The sequence below is a fragment of the Hibiscus syriacus genome, unplaced genomic scaffold (assembly GCF_006381635.1).
Source record: "Hibiscus syriacus cultivar Baekdansim isolate YM2019G1 unplaced genomic scaffold, ASM638163v2 tig00110383_pilon, whole genome shotgun sequence".
NCBI classification, from domain to species: domain Eukaryota; kingdom Viridiplantae; phylum Streptophyta; class Magnoliopsida; order Malvales; family Malvaceae; genus Hibiscus; species Hibiscus syriacus.
The window spans coordinates 2,585,797-2,606,909 of record NW_024062714.1 but is presented as its reverse complement, the minus strand read 5'-3'; the positions used below and the strand labels follow the sequence as shown (position 1 = coordinate 2,606,909).

Here is a 21,113-nt window from a genome sequence, read left to right as displayed (position 1 = left end):
TAGATTTTGCATTTTATTATTTTCATTTATTTACATTCACATTAACTAACAAAAGAATGTTTCATCAAAAGGAACAAATATTGGATATACCACCTCAAGCATTGGACACACCCCATTCACATAACACCCGCTTAAAAAAGAAGAAGATGGAAGCGACAATTACTCAACTCGAGGAAAATATGCTGAAGTTACAGAGAGAGCTAGAAGATAAGATGAACTAGAGCAGTCTGAGTACTCTAGATATAATCATGAAAAGCCAAGAGTCCTTGGTCAATCAAATTGTGGCCAAGTTATCTGATCTACATCAAGCGAGTGCACCTGGGGTAGGTTCATCGGAAGGGGTAACTATACCACCTACCCACAAGTGGTTGTCTCACCCGGAATCTTACCGAAACTTCAAGGGGAATCATCCGCTGTAAAAGTGAAGACCCCATCTGTTGTAAAGATACAAACTACGATATCCAATCCTGAGAATAATCTGGGTTATTACCATATACCGGATTTAGATAAAGAGGACGACAAAGTAATGAAGATGGAGGAAAAAATCAAGCAATTAGAGGACCAAATGAAAGTGGTCAAAGGAAACCATGACTACTATGAAGTTTATGTTGCGGAACTCATTCTAGTCCCAGACTTAGTTATTCCTTCGAAATTTAAGTCCCCGGAATTCTAGAAGTTTGATGGGAATAGTTGTTCATCTGCCCACATCACCATGTTCTGTCGAAAGATGACAGGATATGGAGGAAACGACCAACTCCTGATCCACTGCTTCCAGGAGAGTTTGTCGGGCTCAACCATCCGATGGTATAATCTGCTAAGCCAATCCTATATCAAGACTTGGAAGGATTTGGCCAAGTCATTTCTAGAACAATACGAACACGTCAATGACATGATGCCAAATCGAGTTATGCTACAAAGCATGGAGAAGAAGCATAACGAAAGTTTCCGACAGTACGCACAAAGATGGAGGGATTTGGTTGTGCAGGTTCATCCACCCTTGGATGAAAAGGAAACCAGGAAGCTTTCTGTACAGACCTTGAAGGCACCTTACTTCGGGCACCTAGTCGCAATCGCATCAGGAAGTTTTTTAAACTTAGTTATGGCAGGGGAGATGGTAGAAACAGTCGTAAAACAAGGTAAGATTGAAGAAGGGGAGGCAAGCAAGAAACCTCCCATGAAGAAGAGGGATGAAGAGGTTAATGACGTAAGCACCTACAACACTAATAAAGGCGTTAAAATCTCCAAACCAAAATCAACTACAGTTGTACCGTCAGGTACTTCTAGTCAAGATTCCAGAAAACCCAGGAAGGAAAGGTAACATTTCGACCATATTCCCATGACCTACAAAGAGCTTTACCAACAACTTTTTGACACTCACGTAGTGTTATCATATCCGATGAAACCCATGAAGCCCCCATACCCCAAGTGGTATGATGAGAATGCTCATTGTGAATATCATAGCGGTGTCTAAGGGCACACTATTGAGAACTGTTACGCATTCAAGAAAATCATTTTATTTCATCATTTGCAGCATCTTGTTTGAATTCATTTTTGAATTTTCTCATATTTTTGGTGTAATTTGTTTTTGAACTTTCCTTTTATATGAACATTTAAATAAATTTATGTTACTTTAAAGATGGAGAGCAATGAATCAAATTTGCAAATTTGTAATTCTTTGAATATCAACTGAATTAAAAAAAAAAACTCTATAAATGATTCAGAGTTACAGATCTTTGACAAAGTAACATGATTTAAAAGTGGTAAAACAAGGACTTTGACCTTACCTGAGAATATACGCTCAAACACAGTACCCTTCTTTTGCAAATAACTAATATAGCCTTCTCCACTCATAAGGGAATGAAAAGAGACTTGGTATTTATAAGTGCATAGGTGCAGACAACATGGGGCATCTTTTGCATATGATATTACTATACTTTTTGCTTAAGACGTCCGATAATGATAATGATCTTCATAGATGGAATAGTCGAGTAGGTGAATCTAATTTAGGTCAGTTGCTTGGAAATTGAACTCTAAAGATGAGATTCTTTGACTTTCAACAACACCTAGACTATAACCGATTCTTCTTGACAAACTTAAGAAATTGGATCCGTATACCCATATTATAATATTTTATATACAATAAAGCTTGAACTGTCCCTCTAGAGCAATTGGTTAAACTCCCCGACTTTATGGATAGATTCAGCTAAGCCTGATAAAGGTTATTATAATATCTATACAATAAAGCTTGAGTTGTCCCTCTAGGGCAATTGGTTAAATGCCCCAGCTTTATGGATAATATTCAGCTAGCCTGAAAAGGTGATTATAATATCTATACAATGATATTGAGTTGTTCCTCTAGAGCAATTGGTTAAATGCCCCGACTTTATAGATCCAGCTAGCCATACAATGGTAAATTAAATAAGCAGTTTCGGTAAAGATGGACTAAGGGAGTTAAGGACACCTGTTATAGTCAACTTGACAAGAGCACTCAGGAATTTCATTTTTAGACCGATATTTCTGCAATGCCTTTGTTTGAGGAGCCTACGAAGCTTGAACAATGGAACATTTTAGAGAACCGAAATAAAAGGTATAGTAATTAATTATACTAGTTGCATCATTTTGTCCACATCCCATTAAAATACCAAGCCAAGAAAAAGGCGTCTGAAATATTAGAAAATAAGAGGCCAACCTAAAGCCAACTCATCCATTTGAATATTTTTCAAAGAGCTATAACTTTGAAAGCATTAAAAGAGCTATTGATTCCTTTGATATTATTTGAACTCATGTTTATGATTTGATTCGATTGCGAGCCTAAATTAAGGAGCAATGTTTTACAGAATTCTTATATCCTCATACCATTTTTCCCTCCTAAAATAAGAGAAAGGAGAAAAATATTTTCAAACATGACAGAAATGTGAAACACTGCAACCCGAGAAGAAAATGGGGCATGACCGATTCCAAGGACCAGATCGGCAGACAAAGCACGAGACTCCATCCAGGAGATAAAACATGACTAATTCATGTTGCATGCATCTTAGACATACGTAAGAGCATCACATTCATCATTTTAGCATACATGATTTTTGTAGCTTTTAGGGTCAAGTTTCGACTTCAAGACGAAGGATACTCGATTCAAAAGTTCCTTTAAAGATCGATGGTGATTGCTTAACTCAGCAGCGAGAAGCTACACCTTAACCAACTCGACATATTGAAAGATCGAGGATCAACTCCAGATGGGTTCGAGAACCAATTCAGAAAGTATCCAGTTCAGCTTAACTCAACGACGAGTGGCTAGTCTCCAGTTAACGTTTTCAAGCTAGATCTCAACTCCACGACCGATGATATCCGGCTGATTACCACATGGCTTTCTCGAAAAGGGGAGTCATCCAAATATCATCTCACCTGGTTCAGACCTGCTCAAGAGAACCACCTAAGAATTATGACCGGCTTAAACCCGTAAAAGGGAGCCATTTTTTTCACTTAAAGGAACAATTCGCAGCATAGCTCAAGGTGAAAAGGGTTATCTGCTAACAAAAGACCTTCGAGTTCATTTACATTCAGCTCAAAAACACATCAAATTTACAACATAGCTCAAGGTGATAAGGGTTATCTGTCAACAAAAGACCTTCGAGTTCGATTACATTCAACTCAAAGGCACATCAAATTTACAGCATAGCTCAAGGCGAGAAGGACTATCTGTCAACCAAGACCTTCGAGTTCGATTACAGTCAGCTTAAAGGCATATCAAATTTACAGCATAACTCAAGGCGAGAAGGGCTATCTATCAACTATTACCTTCGAGTTTGATTACACTTAGCTCAAAGGCATATCAAATTTGCAGCATAGCTCAAGGCAAGAAGGGTTATTTGCCAGCAAAGATCTTCGAGTTCGATTACATTCAGCTCAAAGGCATATCAAATTTACAGAATAGCTCAAGGCGAGAAGGACTATCTATCCACCAAGACCTTCGAGTTCGATTACACTCAGCTCAAAGGCATATCAAATTTGCAACAGAGCTCAAGGCGATAAGGGTTATTTGCCAGCAAAGACCTTCGAGTTCGATTACGTTCAGATCAAAGGCATATCAAATTTACAGTATATCTCAAGGCGAGAAGGGTTATATGTCCACCAAGACCTTCGAGTTCGATTACACTCAGCTCAAAGGCATATCAAATTTACAGCATAGCTCAAGGTGAGAATGTCTATCTGCCAGCAAAGACCTTTGAGTTCGATTACATTTAGCTCAAAGGCATGTCAAACTTACAGCATAGCTCAAGGCGAGAAGGTTATCTGTCCACCAATACCATCGAAATCGATTACATTCAGCACAAAGGCATATCAATTTACAGCATAGCTCAAGGCGAGAAAGGTTATATGTCAACAAAAGATCTTTGAGTTCAATTACATTCAGCTCAAAGGCATATCAATTTACAGCATAGCTCTAGACGAGAAGGGATATCTGTCAATAAATACCTTCAAGTTCGATTCCATTTAGCTCAAGGGCATGTCAAATTTACAGCATAACTTAAGTCAAGAAAAGCTATTTGTCAACAAAAACTGTCGAGTTCGATTCCATTCAGCTCGACGACACATCAATCACAAGGTAGCATCGAGAAACTACTTTTTGGTTAAAGTTGAGTCAAGATGAAGATCTGGGGAAATCTCTCAACTTAGTACAACATAACTCAAGACGAGAAAGGTTATCGGTCAATGAAAACATTCGAGTTCGATTATATTCAGCTCGATAACGTATCGACTACTTTTCGGCTAAAGTTTAACTGAGGTCTTTAAGTCAAGAAGAAGACCTGGGTTAGTTGTGCTTTAGTGACAAGAAACCATTTTCCAGCAGCATAACTCAAGTCGAGAAAAGCTATATGTAAATGAAGACTTTTGAGTTCGATTTCGTTCAGCTCAAGGGTCTATCAACCACATGGTGGAGTCAATGAACTAGTTTCTAGTCGAAATTTTAAAACCAATGTCTTTAAACCGAGAAGAAGACCGAAGTTGATTACAATTTGGCAACGAGAAGCCACATTCCGATTCAAATTTCGAACTACGACTTCAATTCAAGATTGATTCGACTTCGCGACAGAGGAGTCATCCGCAACTCAATTCGACAGGGAGTTATCCTTAATTACAATATCAGAGATAATTTCAACTCCACAAAGGAGAATATTAGACTCAGAGACTCCTTCATACTAAACGAAAATTTGTGTCATTTTATCTTTGTTCTATTTTTCGTTACACGAAAAATGACAAAGAGGGGCAGCTATAGACACTTATTTTCGTCCGAGCAAAAATAATATATTTATTATTATTATTATTATTATTATTATTATTATATTAATATTATTAATTTTTGTTTGCAGGCCCACAAAATAAGGCCTATTACAAAACTGGTGACCCAATACAAATAAACCCGACAACCCAAAAAGTGATTCAACAACATCCCGATCTAGAGCCTGACCCGAACCGGCCCCAAAGTTCACCCGAATCCATTATTGTTTTCCCAACCCTAATTCTTCCCCCTCCCCTCAGGTGCCGCGCGGCCAGTATGCGAGAACCAGTCAAACCGAGGACTCTTGGAGAGTCCTCGCACCAACGGCAACACACCCATCACCGCTGAAATTTCTGGCGCACAACCAATGCAAAAAAAAATAGAAAAATAAATTAATATTCGAGTCACAATAGGATTCTAAAATCAAGACTATAAATATGTGACAAGAGATCTAGTAGTGGACATATAATTGAGGAAAAATCAGTCGAAAATGAAAAAAACAGTTTCGAAAGAATATCAAGAGAAATATTCGAAACTAAAAAAATATAGTATTCAGGGAGGGGATTCGAACATAAAAGAAAGAAAAAACAAGAGAAAATATGAATGAGTTCTTACCATCTAGAAGCTGAAGGGTCACCACATCTAAAAAATTTTCGAGAGGTATTTTTCCTTGATCTAGGGGTTTGAGGTATGATTTAGGCTAAAGGGGGCTTAGAATCGGGTTGTGTAGAACGAGAGGAAGCTTTTGGCTCAATTTGGTCTCTCTGGCCACCTTGCATTGCCGTGTCGACTACCGTGAACCGTCGTAAGTAGTCACCGGCAGTGGCGGCCGATGAACCCCCCAGGAGAGAGTTGAGAGAATTTCTCTCTCTCTCTTCTCTCGGCTAAAGGGTGAGAAATGGGAAAATAAGACTATTTTGTCTTCAATATATATATATATATATATATATATATATCCCCAGGAGAGAGTTGAGAGAATTTCTCTCTCTCTCTTCTCTCGGCTAAAGGGTGAGAAATGGGAAAATAAGACTATTTTGTCTTCATATATATATATATATATTCCGGGCAAAGCGACGTCGTTTTAACGAGGGACCTTCAGCGTGTTTTCTGAGATGAGATAATAACATTTTAGGTCCCTCGGTATTTGTACTCTTATTATTAAGCCATGAAATGAAGTTTTTATGTTATTTTATTTTAAGCTTCTAGTTTTAATCATTACTATTTTAGCTCTGTTCATGCATATTTTGATATTTTTATTAATATTTGATTTTTTATAATATTTTTAATTTAATCCTTTGTTTATACATTTTATTTTTTATTTTTTATTGTAATTAATTTCTTTTTTTTCCCTTTATTTATTTTATTTTATTTAATATATTTATATTTTTTTACTTTTTTATTATATATATGTATTTATTTCTTTTATTTATTCAATTTAACATTAATATATTTATTTATATGCTTTTTTTTATTTCTTTTAATTATATTTTAAACATTTTTAATTTTTCTTTTTTCAACTTATTTGATTTTTTTCTTTTTTCTTTTTCAATTTTTTCTTTTTTCCTTTTTCAACTTTTTCCTTTTTCTTTTTTCAATTTTCTTTTGACCTTTTTTTTTCTTTTGAATAAAATATTATAATTTTTTTCCCTAACGTTTTTTCTTTCCTTTTTTATTTTTTTCTTTCTTTGAAATTTAACATTTTTTACTCTTTTATTATTTATTTTTTTATTTTATTATTTCCTTGAAAATTTATTTTCTTCATTGTTATTTTTTCTTTAAACTTGATTTTATATTTAATTAAAGAAAATTTTCTTTTTTCATATATATATTTATTTATTTTTATTTTTGTAATCTAACATTTTTTTTGACTCTGTTTAGAGGAATTTCAACCAATCAAAGGTAAGTAATTTGAATCGAGTTTTTTTTTTTTAAATTTCAATTTCAATTTTTCGCAACTAAGACAGCTGGAAAATTAATTGGTAGCGAAAGGGCGGTTCAAGGGTTCTAAGCCTTCCTTGACCGTAACCGACTCCCGAACCCGACATATTTCTGGTAAAACGCAGATCAGGTGAGATGGTGTCCGATCCACCTAAATGTTTTTAAAAATGATCAGTGACGACTCTAACCCATTATTTCAAGTCGAAACCCAACCGAAAGACGGTTCCGACAATAATTAAGAACCTAGAGTTAGATGAGGGTTTGATAGGATGGTCAACGTTCGGAAATGCCTTATTCCAACACCGAAATTATTCGAATGGAAACAAATTTGTTGTGGCTCGTAAACGAACCCAATCCCTCGACAATGTCTCTCACAAGCTTTACATGTAAAACAACAAGCTCCATACCTTCTCCGGTAAGTAATCTCGATGGTATCACTCGTAAAGGAAAATATCATTCTCCATTATGCATCTGCAGGGTCTGAATATGTTATATACTATCTTGTAATAATTTGAAAAAAAATAACGGTTTGGATAATTGTTATGGTGATAATGAAGGATGGGTACAAAGCGAGTGAAGGGAAATCTTGATGAGGGCAGTATTAAAAACTGTTCCGGATTAAAGGGCGGCAACTATTGCGGAGTCGGAGTGTTGGACCATGCTCAAGGGCGGCGTCACCGTGGATGCCTCGTGTCCTGCTGAGATTTTATTCGAGGTGATCATCAATTTTATCTTGTTTTACTACAAGGTCATTTAATTCACTGTCTAATTTCTTCAGAGCCGTAACACCTCGGTCGAAATCTAGGTCGATAGCGTCTCCCTGCACATTCATGTTGAGAACATTGATAAGGTCAGTTAGTCTGCTTACTATATATATATATATATATATATATATATATATATATATAGTCGACTTATATTAGATGCACTGTCACTGATGATATATATATTTTGCAAGACAAAAGACGGGTAATCGTGTCGATGATGCACGAGGGAATCAGGTTGCGAACTCGAAGATTTCCATCAAGCAAAAGGTTTCCGGGAAATCTGTCGGCTGTGCTTCGAACAAGAACATCCTCACCAACGTTGGCTACCGAGCCGAGGCAAGGAAGAGATGCAGTGTGGGATTCGATGATGGCATTGATGAAACAGCACAACATTGCGGTTCGAGGACACAACATTTTCTGGGACGATCCCCATTACCAACCAGTTGGATGCCCTCTCTTGGGGCAAACGACCTTTCGGCAGCAGTCAGCAAAAGGATTAACTCAATCATGACCAAATAAAAGTGTCAAGTAATCGGCTGGGACGTTGTGAATGAGAATCTGCACTTCAATTTCTTCGAAAGTAAGCTTGGACTACACGCTTCTTCCACCTTCTACAAAATGGCGTCCGAAATCGATTCTTGGTGCCTTTGTTCATGAATGATTTCAATACGCTCGAGCAGAAGGATGATGCTGCAACACAACACCGGCTAAGTACCTTGCGAAACTGAAGGAAATTCAAGGCGTGTTGGGTGGCAATGCTAAGCAAATGGCGATCGGCCTCGAGTGCCATTTCGATGTCCCCAACCTTCAGTACATAAGATCATCTTGACACACTAGCCGCCATGAAATTGCCAATATGGCTGACGGAAGTAGACGTGAACAGCAACCCAATCAGGCGATGTATTTGGAACAAGTGTTGAGGGAAGGGCATGGGCACCCTGGTGTTAATGGGATGATAATATGGTCGGCCTGGCAACCAGGAGGGTGTTATCGTATGTGTTTGACTGATAATAACTTCAACAACTTGGCGACTGGGGATGTTGTGGACAAGCTGTTGAAAGAATGGGGGATTAAGGCCAGTTTACAAGGCCAAACTGAGCCCAAGGTTTCTTTGAGGCCTCTCTTTTTCATGGAGAATATCAAGTGGAAATCGGTGACCGTTTTGAAGCTTCCAACTCTTCATCATTCACAGCTTCAAGGTGGACCCTAAAAGTGAATCCGACCACCAAATTATGCTTCAACAAGTTTCTACGTGATGTATTTGCCCTCTTCCCTCTTCAGTCGGTATTCAACTTTACTGTAGTTTTTGTCATGTACAATAATATAATCGCGGATTACATTTTCTTTCACCGATTATTCTTATAATATTTAATCTAAATTAATTTATAATAAATTAAATACTTATGATTATAAAAAAAATATGGATAAAGCATACAAATGGTCACCGATTATAGGGTATTGCTTTATTAAGTCCTTCAACTATTAAAAGTTACAAAATGATCCTCCGATCATAGAATGTTATTTTGTTAAGTCCCTCAACTATTAAAAGTTACATAAAGATACCCCGACTATTCATTTGTATATTTACCAAAAAATTATCTACTTAAAATATTCTAATTATTGACTTGAGTGTCTCGTGCATCTAATTAATTTTTAATATATTTTGTATTTAATACTTAAAATATCCATTCAAACTCACTTATTTTTTTTATAAAGTTAAGATGATTACAAAGTATTCTAAATACTCTCAATCATTTGACAATAAATATTTAATCACCATGTTGCAGTTATTAGTGTTCAACTCAACTACTGCAGGTTGGACTTCTTAATGCCCAACTTTAATAACTGATTAAAATTGTTTTTTATTTACTACTGAAAAATCTCAATTTGAAGTCAGGATGAGAATTGAACTCGATTTATATAAAAATGAGCTTGCTTCATGCTAATCAAATGAAATCGAACAACTAAATTTTTTACCTCCAATCAAGTATAAACTTTAAAAGTTAATGGATTTTTATCAGGCAAAGTATAGATCTTTAATTTCAAGTCAATTACAACTTTTTTTTTTTTTTTTTTACAGATACTCTTTTAAGCCCAAGCCAGTTTTGTGGTTTAAAAGCTTTTGCCCAAAGCTTGAATCCTCCGAACAAAGAATTAACAACAGGTATGATTAATATTAAATTGATGATACATGACCCAAAGTAACATCCGTAGTAAAGGAATTGTTGTTATTCTTTGAGGACTCAGATTCAAGCACCATAAATGTCAAGGATGTGAGTGTTCAATATTAAAAGGTTGAGAGTTATATTTGAACAGATATTGTCGTGTACTTGCGTCATATTATTAAAGAAAAATATGATATTGTGCAATAAGTTATAATGATATTATACATTACTATGCGTCGAATATAATTTTTGTTTTTTAATTTTGTTGTCCTTATACTGTAATATTTTTTCACATATTCATCCAAGTATAAAGACAAGCCCAATAGAAATTGAAAGGAAAAAAGCAAAGATAAAATAAAAGGATATAATATTACTATAAAACATTAAGTTCAAATGTTTTACAGAAAATAGCTATATATATATATATATATAAAGATGAAGAATTGAAACTAAAGTCTGGAAAATAATATTGGAATTCAACATTTTCCTAAGCTGGGTCAGAAGCAGGCATCCAGAAGACAGCAACAGCAAAGAGCAGCCAAACTGCAACGCACACCCATAAATCAATTCCTCCGGTAATATGAAATATAATCTTTTAAATACCAGAATTTATATAATATAAACTATTTAAAACATAATATGCACACTAATATCACTAAAGTAATATCATCATTTATACTATTTAAATAATTATCAAAAGACATTATAAGCACCCTACTTTTACTAAAGCTTTTCCCAGATGATATTTTCCCCATGCGATTCAACTCGCCTTCTATATTTTTTTAGTAATTTATTCTTTCAATAATGAAATTAACTCCTCGTTAAGCCGTCCCAACCTTAAACTTATCGAAGATTTGTCTTCATCATCGCCTCCAATATATATAATATATATAACACAGTTTTTATGGACGAAAACACCCTTATCTAGCAATTCGTGAAAGAGATGGCCAAAGCACCGCCTCAACCAAACACCAAAAGAGAGAAATTAACTGATTCTTCATCGGAAATCGTAATGGGCTGTTCTGATTTTATTTTCCCCAAAAATAAGCACTATTTTAAATTGCACAGAAACCAGAATTATCCCCTTTATTCCGCCAAACATCAGAATTTTAGTACTAGATCTTATCAAACCATATACGGTAGACATAGAGAGAGTGCTTACCAGCCTTCAAGGCAACCGGGACCCTGGTTTTGCTGAGGCGGGGGCTGAGCATATTGAGGAGGATATCCTTGCTGAGGATATGCCTGAGGAGGATAACCCTGAGGATATCCTTGCGGAGGATATCCCGGTGGTGGATAAGCATCTTTGGGAGGATATCCTTCTGTTGGATAACCTATATTTCCCAATCACAAAGAAAACATGAATAAAAAGAAAAATCTAAATCAGATCCAATCAAAAAAACGAAAACGAACGAAAAGAAAGTACATAAATAAACATAAAATAAAAACTAAGAGGGGCTGCTGACCTTGAGGAGGAGGAACGCCTACCGGAGGCTGTTGCTGATTGTAGTAACTCATCGTTTGTTGATTGATACTTTGAGATATTTTTTTTTGGGTGCTGACGAAAATGGGAGGGGGAAAGGAGGAACTGGGACGGAAATGGTAGTTATGATAGGATAGGATTATATAGTGGATTTTCACCCCAAAAAAAAAATATTTTTGCTGTGTTAAGATGTGGACGCGTATCCTACTCGGTGAAACTAACGGCTAAGGCTGCGTGTCCTGGGCCACCACTTTTCAGTTGTGAAATCAATTTAACTTGCAATTTAGGCCTAATTTAATAACTCGCCTTATCATTCAATTGTTTTAAAATAATAAACACTTTAGTTTATTAAAGAAAAAACACCTTTTTAGTTTATTGTATTATTAAATTACATTAAAATAAACATTTTAATATACAATTATATTTAATATAATAACAAAGTAATATCAGTTTCAAAAATAATTTAAATAGATAAAATCATATAGACATTAAAAGAGAATTTGTATCCATATTAAATTACATTTATTATTTTATATATTATAACTTAATTTCTATTATATTTAGATACCGATTAAAATTAATATTTTTAACACTATAAATAGATGCATTAGAATTAAATAATTACGATTTTTTTATTCAAATAATATCTAAAATATCATTAAAAATTTAACTTCAGTTTTAGTAATATTTAACAAGTGCTGATCCAGACTGTAGTAAGAGTTTGATTTTCATTTTTGCTTAATATATTTGATACTTCTATTATTTGATATTTAACGATATCTAATTTTTTGGTATAACCAACGGTATCCGATTTATTGGTCGATTAATTCGGATCAAGAATTACAGAAGCAAGTACGACCTTTCCAACCCAATTTACTTCATTCGCAATCATCAGAATTCATATTAAAGAATCTAGTGCCTCATCTTATTAGATCAATCAGTTGTTGGGAGAACGAAATATTAGACTATTTAAGAAAAATATAAAGACTTATTAGGTATTTAAACTCGAAATTCAGCATGAACCAAGCGACCTTTGTGATTAAGGGATTGTTGTTGTCCTTGAGGTCCCGAGGTCAAGTATGTATGTAGGGGTATGAGCATTCATTGTCAAATAGTTGAAAGTCTTTCTACACATATTATCATATATTTACCCTAAATTAAAAAAAAACTCAAAAGACAACTTCTTATTTGTTTAGTATATAAAACTTAAAATGACTTAAATTGTAATTAGACCAAAAATTTGAGAACACAAACTTATCATTATTTAGTTCGGCTTCTACTTGATTAAATATTTAATAAATTTTTATATTTTTAAAAATTAAATATTTATTTTTACATGAACCAAAATATTATTAAACTAAAATTACATCAAATATATAAATTTTAACCGGAGTCAACCCCTTGGACCCTAAGGGAGCTCCATCCTTGTTGGTATTTAACAATATTTAATTTGCAAAGTTTAAATACTTTTTAATATGGTTTCATATTTGTTTTCAACTATTCACATTTTAATTTTTATTAATAATATTTTTCAAGTGTCAAAAAGAAATAGATGAAAATAAATTTTGATTTCTAAGTGGAGTGTAAATATAAATTTTATATCTTTTAAAATATTTTACTAATTTATATTATTCTTTAATTACACTTCATAAAATTTTGGATAAATTACACGTTTAGTATCTAAATTATCAATCTTGATCTATTTAGGTACCTAAACTTTCAATTTTTTTAAAATCATACCTAAAGTTTAGTTTTTATTTTATTTTAGTACCCGTTGATAAAAACTTTAGTTTTGTTTTTGTTTTATTTTAGTACACCATTCAAAATTTAACATTAAATTTTAAAAAATTTGAAAGTTTAGGTAATAAAACAGAATAAAACTGATAGTTTAGGTACTAAACGCGTTAATTTTTTTAACGGCATATACTAAAATGAAATGAAAACTAAACGTTAGGTATAATTTTAAAAAATTGAAAGTTTAGATATTAAAATAGACCAAAACTGATAGTTTATGTACTAAATGCGTAGTTTACCCTAAAATTTCAATATATCGTTTTTATTATCATAATGAATATAGATAAAAGAACTGAATAGTTTAATTTTAATAATTATTACTAAATCTTAGTTCACAAAAAAATTAAATTATTTTTTAGCATAAGAACTTTTTATGATTATTTTCAAATTTTAAATTTTAATATATAAAGCATGATAAATATTAAATTATAAATAATATTTTTGAATAGTTTGAGGTGATTACAAAATAATATTTGTTCAAAATTTTCTTAACCTATTGACAACATACATCCTACAAACGTTGTTGCTCGAACCCAAGACTTATAGGTAGATCAACATTCTATTTTACCACTTATATCAGTTAATGAGTTCTACAAATAATATATTTAAATTCATTAAATATTTTTTTAGGGATTCTTCATATATATATATTAATTTGAAATAAATACAAGGTGATATTTGTTCAAAAAATTCAATCATTTAATATTGAATGCTCATACACTGCACACATGGTGCTCGAACCAAGAATCTCAAGATAATACAATCCTTTAACCATTGAAGTTGTTTGGTTCATGCAATTTTCATATATTTAAATGCACTAAATATCGTAATTTAAAAACTCAAATTTATTTTGCTTTTTGCAATTAAAAATATATATTATATATTCTCTCTGTCTTATTAAATCTGTCAACTATTGATTTTTTAGTCAATTTTTCAACTTATTTTTGAATCCATCTAGGGTAACATAAGTAGAGCGTACATCAATTCTAAATTTATTACAAATAATAATTATAATATTTAAATAGGTAAACTATGCAAATAGTCCCTTATGTTTTCAATTTTTTCGAATTTAGTCACCAATTTAAAAATTAAGGGAGAATGGTATCTAACGTTATCGATCCGTTCAATTTTAGTCTCTATCGTTAACTCTCATTCGATTTTAGTATCTCAATCATGTTAGGGACTTAAACAAAAGAGAGTTAATGAAAATTAATGGCTGAAGAACTAAAATCGAATGAATCTATAAACTTAGGGGTCATTCCCCTTTAATTTTTAAATTGGTGACCAAATTCATCCAAACCAAAAACATAAGAGACTATCTACATAGTTTACCCTATTTAAATTTATACTATATCACAAAAATATAAGTGAATAGAATATCTACACATTTAAATTCACGCCGTCAAACTCCTTCCATAATGGTACCAACTTGCGACCGAATATATGCACGTAAAAGAAGTAGCCGTCAGATGACAGAACGAACCTGCAGATACAGCAAATTGAAAAGTTAGAATAATTGTATGATTGCAAAGCTCCGTCATAATTTAATACAATACAAAGCGGCTCTTATAAAGCTATCTTTAAACCAATTAAATTATATACTAACCAAGATGAAAGACATATTAATTAGACAGATATTGGGGGTGTTTAATAAACAACTTATAGTTAATAGCTGATTTTAATAACTGATTTAACTAACTGATTTAATTAGTTAATTTGATTAATAGTTTATATAGAAGTATATAGAAAATTTAATTGATAGTTGATATATGTAAAATGACATATAAGAGTATGATACGTTTATATGTATTTATAATATTATAGTATTTATTGGGGTAAAATTATTCGGATAAAATACTTTGATAATGAATTAAAATTTCTTTAAGAAGATTAGTGAATATTTTCTGAAAATTCTGAATATATTTTTTAAATTTAATATTTACAAATATAATCTTCTGGTATTGATACATATTATTAACCTCGTATAAAATATCAACACTGCGTTTTTTTTACTTTCATGTTTTGTTATATTTCTTAACTAAAATATATTTGAGAATCTAAAACTAAAAAATAGAATAATAAAAAAAAATTTCACTAATTAATCATTAGATCAAGTGGATTAGGATGGAAACTATTTCATTAAATTAGGATTTATGGCAAGGATGTATAATAAGGTCAAATATGTCATTTAACATCTTATTTTGCAATCAACTTTCTCAAACCGTTGAATTTTTTAGCGTTTTCATTTTAGCTTATTTTTCACAATCAACTCTTTTAAAAAGGTGTTTATCAAACACTAAAAATAAAGGGTTTGACTACTAATTAACTATTTATGCTCAAATAAGCTGAAAGCTCCTCAAAAAGTTATTTACCAATGTAAACATCATTTATTTTTTTATTCTCCTACCCCACCATACCTACCATGCCACTATCCCTTGTTTCCTGCCACTAAAGGGATAAATGCATATATGATTAATCAAACACCCAACAAGTTGTTTTATTTTATGAAAAAACTATGTAAAATTCAGCTATAAAACCGAATGAAATGTAAGAACAAAAGGGGGGCTCTCCCTTGTTTTTCCTCCTTTCTAAAGAGAGTGTTATATACAATTAGTCTATATTTCTGAAGCAAGTAAAATACCAAATATAATAGTGAGCATTTTTTTTTACTTTCTATATACTTATTTTCAGTAATTTTCGAATAAAAAAAACAAAATATAAGAATAGAGAAGAAGACGTTTACCTTAGCTTGTGTCGTATCTTCGCCGGAGTTGGTGTAGTTGAGATCCATATGGATTCGGTTTAGTGCTTAAGAGGTTTTGCATGTGTAGGATTAGAGGTCTCGTTTTTGAGTTTAGAGTTTAAGGAGAGAAAGTTCGAGAGTCATAGGGGGTTTATCTTGGTAGTCTGACCACCGGTGATGGTGGTCGGAGAGCGTTTGCGGCCAACGTTGGTGGGATGTGTTAGGAGCGGCTGCTGCGTGAGGAAATGAGGAAGACGAGACCCCAGAAATTTTTAGGTGATTTTGAAAGTGAAACAGAATGGAAATGGGGTTTAATATAAAATTTGGGGAAAATCGAAAGTTAGGTCCTATTTGTTTAGTCTCTTTTTGCGTTTTGATCATTAATTTTGGTCTAACCACCACTTAGGTCCTCGAACTTTAGCCATTAATTTTCATTTTGGTCACTAGTTCTCTTTATTTTATTATTTCGAGTTTTTCATATTAATTTCTTTTTGTTTATATTTTGGTCACTCTTGCACTTTATTTTATTTTAATTTTGGACATGCGGATTTATTTGTTTACATTCCAGTCATATTTTTATTTTGTTATATTTTAATTTTGCATATTCTTTTTTTGTTGATTATATTTTGGTCATTCATGTTCTGTTAGTTATTCTTAATACAATTTGGTGCTATTATTTATTTATTTCTTTCATTTTTCCTTTTAATTTATGTTTTAATTTCAACTTTACATTTTAAATTTGTCTTTAATTTTAATTTCTTTAAAGTTAGTACTTTGATTATTGCACTTTATTTTATGTTCATTTCATTTTGTCACAAGAATATTTATGAAAGCCTCATAAGCATAACTCGACCGATTTCATAATTTGATTAAAGGCAATATTTATTTATTTAAAAATATTAAGAAATGATCGTCTTAAAGTAAATAGATGTCCTATTCTGATATTTTAAAATAAATAAATACCCTATTAGAAGAACCTAAAAAATCGAGTATGTTTAAAATTAATTAAGTTTGAAGGGAAAAGTAAATATTTACTTATTTAAACTTATCGAGACAATTCACCTAATTTTATTAGGGATTAAGTCTTGATATTTTTAAATAATTGAATATCCCTTATCTTTTCTAATCGTATATAATTTGGATAAAATGACTTAATTTTTTTGAATGAATAAAATTATTTTAATCTCGAATTATTGGGAGAAATTATTATATTTCTTTTATTTTAGTTGGAAAGAGAAATATTCATCTTAAAATATTTTAGGGATTATTTTCTCTTCGATTGGAAATATCGAAATATTTTCTATTTTTCCTTAGAATTTTTGTTAAATAAAAATCGCATGTTTGAATTGGGAATAATGGGATCATGATTTAAATTTATATTCAAATTCTTAGATTTCCACTATTAGAGACAATTTATAATGGATTGGTACCAAATTCGGGCGTTGTGGGGGTGCTTATCCTTCCCCACACGTAATCGATCCCCGAATCCCTTTTTATTACTAAAAATGAATGAATCTCTGGTTACACGCAGACTGATTTATCTTTTAAAATGATGTTTTCGTAGAAAACTCTTTTAAAAAAAAATTTTAGGTATTCGATCTACCTAACCCAAAAGGTCGATGGCGACTCCAAAACATTTCAAAATATTTTTTAAAAAAAAAACCCTAAGTCGTACTAATTTTCCCCTCCCGGGCAAAACGACGTCGACAGCCAAACACCCCATTATATTTGGGTTTTCATTGCGATAAACATGTGATAATGATACTAAAACAATTTCAATAACAACTCATTTGCATGTATTGGATGTTACAACATTTAATAAATAACTTTTAACAATTTAGGTTTATTACAAGAAAATATATGTTCACATGTTTTATTAATTTGTTGACAATGTATGCTATTTGAAGTCAGAATTTCTAGGAAGGACAATACTTCTCTTATCACTAAAATCACTAAATGAGTTAACTATATTTACAAGCAGATATAGTTGTTTTAATAAATATTATAAATTATTTATAATGTGGTTATTAATTTTATAACAAATTAGATAAATTTTATTTATGTACTAACTATACTTACAAGTGGATATAGTTGATTTTAGGCAGTTGACTATGTTTGCAAGTGAGTTTGGCCGCTATTGCATAAAGTGGGTATATTAGGTTAAGAGATGAGGAGTAATGATTTTATAAGGTTTAAGAGAGATTTTTAGAGGTCCCAATAAATTTAATTGTTCAATCAATTCCATTAATATAGTGATTTATCAGAAGTTCTTTGAGCAATTTAATTATTTCACCTATCAGAGCCATGGTTAGAGATTAGTATATGTTTTATTTTACATTAAATTAGATATCGATATTATTTTTGAAAATGATAATATTTTTTTTATTAAGCTAAGGTGATTACAAAGTAGTATATGTTCTAAATACTCTCAATCATTTGATAATGAAGCTCAATCACCCTGCTGCAGTCACTGGTGCTCGAACTCGTGACCTTTAAGAACAACAACGATTTATTTTACCACTAAAGTAAGTTCGATCGTGCTGAAAATGATAATATTTTGATTTTCAACAATTAAGTATTTATGTTTATTAATATGTTTTTATTTGGAACCAACATTTAATATCATAACATGGAATTGCCCATCCAGCTCAGTTGGTAGAGCGCAGGGCTATTAACCTTGTGGTCGTGGGATCGAGTCCCACGGTGGGCAATTCATAATTCTGACTGCCGGAGGTCTCCCACGGAAGCTGCTCTCAACCTGGCGTTGGGGGCAGTCTACTATCCTACCTCCCTTTACCCCATTACGCAAGGGAATAGGGTTAGCTAATTTAATATCATAACATGATTAAATATTTTACATAACATGCTTAAAATCAAGGGTAAACTATACCATTGACCACTCAACTATTTAACCTTTTTTACTTTTGGCACTGATCTTTCATTTTTATCAATTAGACCAAAAAACTATTTAATTGTATTCAATCAAACCACCCGACGTTAAAATTTAACAGAAGTGTCGGTGTGGGGTTAATAAAACTAATATAATTATATATTTGGTCCTTAATATTTGTACATTCTATCAATTTTGTCATTATTTTAATTTAATTCAATAAATATAATAATCTAACCAAAATCTAACACATGTCACCATTTTCTTGGATTTTTTATATTTTAAATTTATTTAATTTCTTTATTTTTTTATTCCACTCATATGGTGACATGTGTCACCATGAGTCAAGTTAAAACTAATTACAAAGAAAGAGATATAAAGAAGGGTCAATTTTGTCTTTATCTTAATTTAATTCAATAAATTTAATCATCTAACCAAAATCTAACACATTTCATTGAAAGTTTTTATTTTAAATTTATTTAATTTATTTATTTTTTCACTCATATGACATGTGCCAACATCTGAGTCGAGTTAAAACTAATTACAAAGAAAGAGATATAAAGAAGGGTCAAGGGGACTTGAACCAGCATGGCTGGGGTGGAGGTTGGGGACATCATCTTACCGACCGAGCTAGTCTTCGTGAGAATTTATTCTCCGTGTCAGATCTAGTAAGTAGTTTTTGGGGTTCATATTCCCTATATCTTTGTGAGGATTTATTCACCGTGTCAGGCATAGGGAAATTTGCCCTCTCAAATTGAATTCGATTTACTTAAGCCTATAATGGGTGAGGATTGAGGGTCTAACTCACCCAAGGGGGCACCGACAAGGACAATTCGAGTACCTTTACTCCTAAAACCAAAACTCTGCATATAATAAACTGTAGAAACCACCCGATCTGAGATCATGATGAAACTCTGTCCATAGGTACCCAAATAAGTGAGGAGAAATGAACTCTGACATTTTTCTTTTAATTTATTTGATAGATTATTTTTAATAAGTGCATGTGAACTAGAAATTATACGGTTAGTGTTTTAATTTCCTCGGTGTGTTTTATTCACTGTATTTTATGGTTCATTTACCAGTTGAATTTAATCTTTTCATATTTCACTAACATACATTTCCTCTCTTTGATTATTATTTTTGCTAGCATATTTTCCTTGTCCTGTTGCTTTGTTTGTGCATAAACATGCTGTTAATACCCAAGGTATTTATCACAATTAGAAATTTTAAAACAACAACGTCACACAAAGGGGTATATTTTTTTTATCTACTTTGATATATTGTAACGTTGTGAGTTCTTTGAAAATTATTCTAGGATAATTACCTTGAAATTAACACATGTTCATACATATCATATCATACAATGTATTGATTCCCGAGTTAATAGTCGTATTAGAAGGCTTTCAATACGATAATGTCACTCGAAGAGGTAGAATAGAAATACAAGAACACGTCAATGGTCCATAAGGGTGCTCCAAGAAATAGCTGAAGGGCTACATCAAGATGGAATACATAAAGCTCAAATGATGCAGTAAAACAAGCTTTTCAATGGTGCTAGGACAATGTTGATACAACTAGCCAAAAAAAATATTAAGTTTGAAGTCATCAAGCAATAATGATAGCCAACACGAGACAGTGGATGATGTCAGTCGCATACGGTCGCTCAAAAAATGCATTTCTGGAAAAGAAGTCGAAGCATTAGAATTTTCCATCAAGCCAAGGATAAAAGAATATTGTTTTCTTGCATATTCGACCACAATTGAAGAAGTCGAGCAGTATGATGTGATTTATAGTTTCCATATGCCTCGGTGTATTGAGACATTGTGTGTTCTTTGGAAGTTGTTTTATGACAATTAATTTGGGGATCAATTCATTTGTTGCATTTACATTTTGCATTCCTATTTTTGCATCTTTGCATTTGCATGAGCATCTTTGTATATTTGCATTAGCATTTATACAGCGTACATTGCATGATATACATTGCATCTCAGCGTGCATTAATCATGGATCCTGGGCGTAACTCGTGGAATATTTTGAGGTAAATTGAAGTCACCC

The 21,113-nt window shown here is 32.3% G+C and overlaps 1 protein-coding gene, 1 non-coding gene and 1 pseudogene across 2 annotated transcripts; 2 read left to right on the top strand and 1 right to left on the bottom strand.

Annotated features, from left to right (window-relative positions):
• The first annotated feature begins 1,099 nt into the window (after positions 1 to 1,099).
• Positions 1,100 to 9,348, top strand: LOC120121927 (annotated as a pseudogene).
• Positions 9,349 to 10,630: 1,282 nt separating this feature from the next.
• Positions 10,631 to 11,735, bottom strand: LOC120121877 (cysteine-rich and transmembrane domain-containing protein WIH2-like). The gene is made up of 3 exons (XM_039141168.1): positions 11,615 to 11,735; positions 11,311 to 11,482; positions 10,631 to 10,691 (listed from the first exon to the last, which is right to left on the bottom strand). The coding sequence occupies exons 1-3, from the start codon at positions 11,664 to 11,666 to the stop codon at positions 10,646 to 10,648; spliced, it is 270 nt and encodes an 89-aa protein (XP_038997099.1). The 5' UTR covers positions 11,667 to 11,735; the 3' UTR covers positions 10,631 to 10,645.
• A 7,070-nt stretch (positions 11,736 to 18,805) lies between these two features.
• TRNAN-AUU lies at positions 18,806 to 18,878 on the top strand. The gene has a single exon. It is a non-coding gene; the product is annotated as a tRNA-Asn (tRNA).
• Positions 18,879 to 21,113: the final 2,235 nt, after the last annotated feature.